General features: G+C 43.5%; 1 protein-coding gene across 1 annotated transcript; it reads left to right on the top strand.

The window, feature by feature from the left end:
* Nucleotides 1-7,721: 7,721 nt before the first annotated feature.
* LOC118496151 (interferon regulatory factor 2-like) lies at nt 7,722-9,958 on the top strand. Its single transcript, XM_036006655.1, has 3 exons — nt 7,722-7,952; nt 8,686-8,723; nt 9,422-9,958. The coding sequence occupies exons 1-3, from the start codon at nt 7,784-7,786 to the stop codon at nt 9,689-9,691; spliced, it is 477 nt and encodes a 158-aa protein (XP_035862548.1). The 5' UTR covers nt 7,722-7,783; the 3' UTR covers nt 9,692-9,958.
* The last annotated feature ends 494 nt before the right edge of the window (nt 9,959-10,452 follow it).

Here is a 10,452-nt window from a genome sequence, read left to right as displayed (position 1 = left end):
TGTAATGGTCAGTATCCTCTTTGCTATGGTGTGCTGGGTAGGTGGCATCAGGACTGGTGGTGCTAACAAACTGCTAACAAAAGCTATAAAATCATGTTCTACCTGAAGCTAGATGGAAAATGTACATTATTTTGGTATGTGAAATGTTCTATGGTTAAAGCATTTCTTATATGAGAACTATAAATTTCATAAAGTCAAATTTTGACCACCTTGCATCTCCACTGCCAGTCTGAGTCACCATAATTATAGGTGATCTCCTCTCCAGAGGCCTGTACTACGAAGCAATATTTGGCGTTAACGAGGTAACTTCAGTTTCAACCCAGGGTTTTCTATATCACGACGGTGGATCACTTGTTACCGGGTTCAATCGTCGTGGTAACTTATGCTGAACACCTAAACCGGTTGGGAGCAGGTTATGTGGAGATTAGAGATCACTGGTGTAAAAGCACCGCCTACTGACCAATCAATACTCGATTGATAACGGCGTCACCGTTCTTAGAAAGATCAGGTGGAGGTCGGTGCGCGGAGAGAGAGAGAGAGAGAGCGAGAGAGAGGGATGCGCTCATAAAAGTTAAAACATTTAGAGACCGACAAACCAGTTAACATTCCCTGATGGGTATTTTATGAAATATATAGATTTTAATGGGAGGGAATTACATATAGGCTATTTGCATCTTGAGCCGTGTGTTGCCAATGTGCACATTGGTTTGAATTATGTTTTTATATGTTTATTTCCTCTCACGATCGCTTCCGCACTGCCAGGGTTGCAACTGAAATAATAGGCTAAAGCAACGGCAGTTTATGGAAAGGACAAGTGTAATTATGATCAGATCTTGGTCCTGACTGATGGGGAAGATATGATAAGCGTGATTTACGCATTTACAGCGTCGGCTATTTTTTGCCAGCTTTACTTCTGTTTTGGGAAGCAGCGACTATTGTATTGTCTGTGTTCTTCATATTTATGTAGATTATAGTTTGCTCTTCTAATGTAAATATGGTAGATGTTTGTGATTGGTCATGCTGTGCAGACACCGCCTCTTTATGTGAATGCGCGCGTCGCTGGATTGGGAAACCCTGGGTTGATGAACTAGTTGTTAACCAGCGTCGTGACACAGCTTATGCAGGACTGCAGTTGTTAGGGTTAGTGAAGCTGGGTAACTGAAAAAAATCCAGGGCATGTTGATCTTGATTGTAGTACAGGCCTCTGGACTTATGTCTCAAACTGCAAACAAACAGAGATGGGGCTTCCCTTGCACAGTGAGGTACTTCATCTTGGCATTAGGGTTTAAATGGTCGTCATTTACAATTCTGCCAAGTGACCCATTCTCTGTTGCTGCATCAACACTACAAAAACACGTAAAACAAGTTTTTTTTTCAAAACAATCTGTTTTTATACTAATGCAATGTAAATTAACCTGACGTGAGAAAAGAGAAAAAGAGTCATATAATTCTGATTAGATTAACCAGTGACATATATACGTACCACCAAAGTCCTTTTAAATTTGGTTTCTTCGGTCAATAATTACAGATTATTATGACATTAAAAAGAACCACGGCATGAAATGTTATCACTGTGATGCTTCTGGCATTAGATCTGTTTTAGAATTATTCAAATTAACATGCACCTGACTGGTCAAAGAATGGTCAAAAGTATGTAAAACTACAAGAGAAAAGGCATTCCATCCCCTCTACACGTTTACTAGATTCAACATAGTCATATCTTTGGAAAGTAGTCTAAACCCAGACATTTGCAGGAGGCTCAGTAAGCAGGTGCTGGTTGCTATAGAAACCATGGTGCTTTATACTACTGCCTCTGTCCTCAGCTAACTAAATGAACAGTCTGAAGATCTATATTAACAGTAACACTGTTTTTAACTATAAATAACACTCTACACACTGCACCAGGTACCTGTCAGGTCTGTTTCCCCTCATGTTTGTATATTGATCATTGTGGTTGGTTACTATGGGTACCAATTAATTTATCTTACAGGTTAGTACACTAACAGAACATCATAAACACATTACATTTATTAAATGGCCTGAAAGTACTCCTATTAATGATATATCTTCCAGCCTTCCTGTGTCACTGCAACTTCATATTAAACAAAATGATGTTGGGCTACTAAGAAAATATTAAATTCTCTAAAACAAACACAATGTCTGTGGTAAACGATAAGGCTACCAGGTCCAGACCTCAGCAATTACAAAAGCTACAGGTGGATACAGAGCTACAGGTGGATACAGACAGGCAGTTAGATAAACTTGTTAATCAACTTAGTACTTACAGACCAGGAAAACCAAAGATGATATCATGCATCCTCTTAGTTCTTTTTTGTTCCAATTCCAAAAAATCAGAGCTGCCAACTAGCTGCTTTCTAGTCCTCCTCTCCTGTCCTCTCTGCAGGCATCCACTTCACGTGAATGCTAAACGAGGGCTAACGAGCAGACCATGTGGCTAGGCCCTGCTAGTTAAGCCATGCCGTAGCCACAGCTCAACTTAACCTAGCTAGCTTTCATTTTAAAAACAACTACCAAATTTGACCTGCTGGCAATGCTGCTTCTGTCCTCATCTCTACCTGCTGTCTTCCACCTCTTTAGCCTGAGGCTTAATGAGCAGGACATGTTGATAGCCTCTCAAGCTAGCTCAGCTAACATCACACATGCTTGTAAATATATAGCACTTACAGTCATTTCTTGCAAAAAGGAAACACTTCTTCATGCAAAAATGGAACTATATTTACAAATATAAACATTACCTGTATGTATTTAATCCTCTAGTAAGTCCATGACGTCTAGCTGCTTCCCAGGTGTGGTCCATTTAAGTTTTAAACAAGCGACGTCTCTCGGCCATGCTCCGGGCATGTGTGGGCGGAGCTTCCAGCCGACTTCCGTTTGGCCCCGCCCACGCGCGTAAACCAGCCAATCACAAGACAGCCCGCCAAAATGCACCGTGTGTATCAGAAATGTATGAAACTGCAATATAGAACCCAGCAGTGGCGTCGCTGTTCTGATACACTGGGATACACTCAAAATCAGGTCAAGTGGTAAATGAGGACTTTCAAAGAAAAAGAGAATTTATGTTATTTAGACACTAACGAATGCAATTCCGCTCTTTGATTTATGAGGACTTTGGCATAGTCCCCGTATTACCCTTAGTCCGGGGAGCCCAGGTGAAATGTCCGGCGTGTGTCCATGTAAACCATATACACCAACACACACACCACACACACACACACACAAACACACACACACACACACACATACACAGACACACACAAAAACGCATGCACACCACACACACACACACACACACACGCAAACTGCCACACGCACACACGAACACAGGAAACACACACTCCACACTCACACATTAGTCTTCATTGTCATGCAGTTCATCACACCAGAGGGGCCACGTCCTTTTTTTAGAAGCAACACAGCACTCTCAGTGCGAAAGTCCCCACTCCTGCTGCCATACCAGCTAAGAGGAGAAATGTTTTAAAATCAGCTTCGATTCTAACAGGCGGACAGTCCTAGGTTCAGAAAAAGGCAAAAATGAAAAGTCAAAATACAGACATTTCAGTGGAAAATATTATTTATTTTTATTTCCACAATTTAGGAAAGCTGCCTGAAAACCGACCTACTTTTAGCAATCAGCTGCTTGTACAGCGTAGCTTGTTGGGAATACAAGAGCCACTATCCAAGATTAGAATGATCATACCGCTTTTGCCACCACAAAAGTAATTATTATTATACAATTAATATCTCATGTAAGTGTAACGCTTGTACTTTTTATGATTGTCAATACCCACAATGCACATTTAAAAAAAAGCATACTTTTCTTTTTGTCTAATCTCTGCAGAGCAGCGGACATATAAGCGAATAATGACGGGAAAACCCACACACTGAATAATTATACTGTACCTGGAAATAAAAAACACCCTGTCAATCTTCTGTGCCTTTCTGTTTCTGTGTATGTGTAGGCAATACACGGCAGGCATCACCGTCCAGACCCAAAAAAGTGAAGGCGAATTTCAGCTGTGCCATGAACAGCCTGCCAGACATCGAGGATGTGAAGGATAAAAGCAAAAAAAAGGGAAATAATGCCTCAGAGTCCTAAGATGCTCCCTCCTCCGAGAAAAGAAACATAAGAAATGTGGCGCTAAAGCAATAGGAAGTTGGGTGCCAGACAATAATAACCCTGACAGATTCTTTTTAGGGGATGGAGGAATGAAAGGGGGGGGGTGGGCTGTCAATCCAAGTGGGGCTGTCCAGATTGGATGTCTTCACAATAAATGGGGAAAGTACCTAAGCTTTGGTACTGCTCCTAAGAAGCTTTGCGCTGCGGAGAGAACGTAAATGGTTAATGGTGTTGTCATTTCTACATCTAAGTTTAAAATTCGGTTTACACATTTGTCCTCCCTTGTTATTATTTTTGTGCATAGTGTGGAATATTGTAGGACTTTCGGGGTCAGTCTGTCGTTCGAATTTGTGCCGGGTGGGTGGGATGACGAAGGGGCGGAAGTAGAGTGTGCCATGGTGCGAAGTTATTGTTTGTATTTAGAAGAGAGAGAGATGGTTAATCACAAAGAAAGGTGAGTGCTGTGCCTGGTGGTTAAGACCCTTAGCACTTTGTCTACAGAGTCGGTCCATTTCGTCGAACAGACTTATGTACAACATTCCATATTTACCCCTGACGTATCAGATCCACTCGAGCGCGCGTGAGATGTCTAGGCTTCTTGTAAATCCACTTCCTGACAAGGGGTGCTTTCTGTCTGCAAATTGTCAGTCCAGCGACAAGAGACACATGACGAGCAGGAGACGGGAGGCCCCAAGGGAAAGAGAGAGGTAATCAAGACCATGGCAAGCCCCGTTTTTCAAGCACATCGACGAGCACCACAGCTCTGGCAGGAGCAGAGATAGTGCGTGTTGTGTGGGCATCATACACACACACATTCTACTTAAGCCACCCCAAAGATTTCTTTGTGGACCGTACCTCAAAATATGTGGTGCCCAAATCGTTTTTCAGGGCCATCATCACTCGTACATGTGACGGGCACTCTGCATTATGTCATAGTCGTGGCCCTCTGTCGGCTAGAAAAGCGCACTATGCAGTTATGCCTCCCAGATCAGGATAGCTCGGATTCTATGTATTGCCAGCGACCCTAATGGACCACAATCGCGGCTTCTCCAAGCTGTAGCCCGATGAGGACAAGATGCTTTGGTGTGGCTCTTAGAAGAGGTGGTCACACGTGTACATTTACCGAATTTTATTATGCAACATGATTTATGTCGCGTTCACCATACGCACATCGGCTAGCTGTGAAAGACTACAGAAGCATGATGAAAATATAGCCACGCTAGAGAGTGTGTATCTGCTTTTGCTCTGCGTTGCTGTGACTCGGCCTTATGCCATAAGTATCGCCTCGCCTGGCTACTCTGGCTCACTATCAGAGTTACTATACGTTACTGAGCAGACTGTGGCTAAGATTATCCTGGGAACCGCTGTAATCTGGATGTCTAGAGGTTATGATGTGGCAAGCAAAACTGAGAAAAATTATGCCTAAACAACTGACATTGAGTGTGTATAGAGGGAAGAGGACACTGCTCAGACTATGTATGTTGTTTCCCTTCGAGACACAGTGTCTGGTGATGACTAGGTAACATGGGCATGGTGGTGTGCATGAGGACAAGAGGCGTTGAATATGGGTCTGCCCGGCGAGTGCAGGTGAGGTCAGTGTAATATCTGTGGTCTGAAAGGCGTCGCGAGATAGCATCAGGATTGGATCCCGTATGTTCTATCTAGTGCGTATATCCTCGACGTTCAGCTTCTAGCTGCTTCAGCGCGTTGCTGACGGAAAGTCGTCGGATTTCACTCATTTAGGCAGGATATTCGTCCCTTCGTGTAGTGAATTTTGAAACTCGGTGGCTATCGAGGACTATGGTTAACTGCTCTCAGCCATCTCGCAGGTACAATCCAGACCGTCTAGCTAGAACTGATCTGTCCAATCTAAAATAGCTGTTTATAAAAATCTGTTCCAAGTATATATGTTTTATAGCTAATACTTGAGCAAACCATCAGCATAAAGCGTAATATGTCTGTGCACGGGTCACACATCCCGCTGTCCTATTAGAGTTCTCATTATCACAGTTAAATGTAATGAAGTTATTAGATTGAGGATACTATGTTAAATGGGCATGTGAGTGTTGCTGTCCATATTACTGGTATAAATAATGACAACACAGGCACAGATCTGCTCCTGTAACATAAAGTCACCATCCTGTTTGGACACAAAAACGGCAGCACGATAAATGATCTGCCATAATTATTAATCTTTTTTCTGTCTCGTCTTCCCTCTCTGCCCTTCTCAACATCAGGTAGCTTCTCATCTCCAGTCACTCATGTTGGACCTATTGACTACGCCAACGGGAAATGATCAAACACGAAGGATCAAGAGGAAGCACTAGAGATGACAGTGACGGACAGTGTCTCAGTACTAACCAGTAATCTCTGTAAACAGATATCTTTATATGAAGGCACAACCTGTTAGCTGGTCCTAACCAGACTCTGGTACATTTCATTTGTACAGAGAGTCTGGCCACTCTCCATTGAACGTGTTAACTTCCTTGAGGCGGTACTTGTTGAAGTTTAAAACTATTGGATCTGTCCAGACCCACTCTGGATCTGCCATAACCAATCGCTAACGTTTGGTCGTGACGTCGGCTAGCTCGCTAGCATTCGCCTTAGCTAACTCCTTCACCACTGAAAAATCTAACTGTTTCCCGAACCCCGTGGGGAGGAGGCCACACATCATGGCCACCAACACAACTCAGCAAAGATTGTTCTTGCTCGGCTTTAACTTCTGGATATTCGGCAGCGTGCCACAACGACCGAATGGCTTCGCTCACATCTTCTCGCCGCCATTACGGACTACACTCAAACTAGCGCACAACCTCAATGTCATTCATTCTCAGCCATTCCCTCTGTCGCTGATTGGACCGGTAAAGATGGCCGGAGGAAACCCAAGAATTACCGCAAACCCAGATGAACGTACTGAAGGAAAGAAAATTGAGCGGAAGTATGTAGGAGGGCGGAGCCAGGCTAACAACACTGTAGGCAACGGGACAAAATGTTAGAATCGAAAACATTCTGGTTTCCCTTCGTAGTCCGTTTTAGTAATGACCAGTCCCGTTGGAGAGGGCTTTGGTTGCATGCAGGTAAACAGCCCGGTCGAGGGCAAAAGAGGCGGATCACATGGGCTAAAATGCAATCTTGAAACCCATCGTTTGGCGGCCATTTAGCGGTAAAATGTATTAATCTGCATCATATGCAGATACTGTTTATAGAGACGTCGTTTCTCAACTCCAACAACATTCTCGCGTCTCAAGTCGGACCCGGCCCCCGGAAGAGGAAGTCTTGGCCCGGATATAGCTGATATTCAGATATCCACTGGCCACACGGAACCGCAAATATAGGCCAATGCCCCCAGAGACTTAATCGCTGATAGCTGATGAGTTCAGAGATTCTGCTATCTGCTGACTGTTCTATGCCTTGAGAAGTTGTTTTCTAATGCTACGGTCACAGCAGTTTAGACTTTAAATATTGAATAACTACACTTTGATTTTTGAGGTGTCCGAATAGCTGATGGAGAAGACTCTTATCTCTTTATCGCATCGGTGGGTAGATGTGTAACTAGATCTTTCCACACACTTAAGCTATATTCATCAATAATTAATTTACAGCTCTGGAGTGACGTCATGTGTTCAGCCTGTCATAACATATCCAATGTGGCCATTCACAGCCATTCACAGCTCCGTAGACGACCACGTGATCACCAGCGAGCAGCTGCCGTTCGTCTGTCAGACGATCGAAGTGACCACTGAGAACGAGGAGCAGACTGTTAGCTCCTCCCACTCGTACCCGCTCCAAATCTCTCCTGTGTCTTCATGCTGCGGTGAGAGAACACACACACGTGCACATGCGCACACACACACACACACCACACACACACACACACACCACAGACATAGACACACACACAGACATAGACACACACAGACACACACGCTTACACATCACTCTTTACCACTATTGTATAAATACTTTAAAGCAATAGTAAAAGTCTTAAAGTATCAAAATATTAACTGTACTTAAGTATTAAAAGTAGTTTTATGTAATATGGTGTGTGTGTGTGTGTGTGTGTGTGTGTGTGTGTGTGTGTGTGTGTGTGTGTGTGTGTGTGTGTGTGTGTGTGTGTGTGTGTGTGTGTGTGTTCTCTGCCCCAACCAGTCATTCAGGCAGAAGTGGCTCTGTCAGTTTACAGTTGTTGTAATCATTCAATCTATCATTGTTTGTCTAAGTCTCTACTTTCTTTTCTTTTCCTTTCTCCATCGCTACCATGGCTTGAAAAGTCAGGGTTCAAAGTAGAATTATTCATTAATCCCTTCTTTTCTTTGTTTCTTTTCATGTACGTATTTGGCTTTTCTCACTTTGACATGTACGTACATTGAGTTGTGCTACTGTGTGCAGGTGTTTACACCGTTTAAACTGTTTAAATAGTAAAACGTGCACTGTTGCATGTAAGCCTTGTCAATATGTTTTCCTGGTTTAATTGAGCTCTTCCTCTTTCTCCCGCTCCTCACGCCTTTCTCTTCCTGTTTATTTACATATTTTTTTTATTTCTACAGGCAGCGACACAGACAGTGACACAGAGGACACCAAAGAGGTGAGTCTCCCATTCAACTCACTTTATACACAGAGAAGAGAGTGATGAATAATTAGCCTAACTGCTCGGATCAACAGAAACAGGTTTTTACCTGCTTCAACCTTACTGTTGAAACTCTGTGTGTGTGTGTGTGTGTGTGTGTGTGTGTGTGAGAGACTGACTGTGTGTTCCTTCCTGTAATGTTGCGAGAAACTGAGAAAGAGGAGGGCCTTGTCAGGAACTGTGGCTGTCAAACATTAACAGTTTGATCTGATGTTGTCCTTTGTAGTACATTGTACCCACAGTGGACACTCACACACACTCTCTCTCACACACACACACACACACACACACACACACACACACATTCACACACACATACTATCAGTGGTAGAGTACAGTGTTCTTAACTTTGTTGCAATGTAGACACTTTCCTTCAAATCCTGATTAGTTTTTGCTGTGAATAATAGTAGTCAATAAGAAATGCACTTCCTGGCTCTTGGATACAGTGATATTGACACTTTTGTTTTTTTTTACATGTAATGCATAATGTCATATTCTGACTGGATCACTGAGGTGTTGATGTCAGCTTATTTCTGCGGTGGGGTTTCACCATAACAGACGTCAGGAAATTAGCCACAGCTTTTTTTGTGGCTCTGATTGCGCTTTTGCTTACGCGCCTCTTCTTCGTCTTCTTTTTTTCTTGTTTGAACTGACAGGGTGTCAGTGAAGTCTGGAGGCGGGACTACAATCCGTCAGTTCTCAGGATTCCCACGTGTCCTCTCCCCGGCATGGCCACCTTCGTCACTGCGACCAAGCCCAACTTCAGGGTGACCAGCACGCGGGACCCGGTGCCGCTCATCAGCTACCACACCGACGGCTGGACGCCCGCCTACAGCCACAACTCTCTGGTGTCTACGGCAACCAGCCACACCCACGAGATGCGCGCAAGCGTCATTATGAAAACCTCGGATGTGACTTCCTCCTGACCTCTAACCCCCAGATGAGGGAGTACCACCACTGCTTCCAGGACATAGGATCGACAGAGAGAGACAGTTTGTTTTTTTTTCCTTCCATCAGCGCTGCATGGATCCTAAACAGGACGAGCATCAAAAACCTTTGATTTGATTTTGTAGCTTCTGTCTGGGCGACGAATTATCTCAGTTTTCCTCTTAATCGGGGAAACTGCTGACTGGTTAATTCGCCAGGGCTTGTCATGCCCACTGAGTGAGCACTTACGCCAAATTTATTATTTGCGATGGTCCGTGTGTGTCATCATCTTCCCAGGATTGCGAGGCTTCGGGAACCATCCGTCTGCAGCTTAGAATGAATTTACCACGTGGACACACACAGACAAACGCGTATGCAGACTTGGAATAAATAGAACCGTGTGTGTGTGTCCACATCCGTTATATCTGGCCTTTTAGACCCCCGTAATCATCCACGTGTCAATGGAAGATTGGGTATTCTGCTGCTTTGTGCTAACACTTAAGCATGCATTATGCCCAATGAAAGAAATGCATCACCATTTTCATCTAATGAAGAAAATAAGCTTTTAGTTGTGAAAATGTCTAAATGTTTTTAGTTGCCCAACCTGTAGATTAATGCACTTTTTAATGATTTATCTTTGAGTCACTATTGACTTACTGTAGAGTTATAACTACAATCTAATATCCATCCACTGTGTTGATTTTTAGCTGTATACGGTCTCAAATCAAACTAATGGTTCCTAATAGTTGTTCACAGGAAG

The sequence above is a fragment of the Sander lucioperca genome, chromosome 1 (genome assembly GCF_008315115.2).
Source record: "Sander lucioperca isolate FBNREF2018 chromosome 1, SLUC_FBN_1.2, whole genome shotgun sequence".
In the NCBI taxonomy this organism is placed as follows: domain Eukaryota; kingdom Metazoa; phylum Chordata; class Actinopteri; order Perciformes; family Percidae; genus Sander; species Sander lucioperca.
Note: the sequence above shows the minus strand (reverse complement) of the source record. Positions and strands in the feature narration are given on the sequence as shown.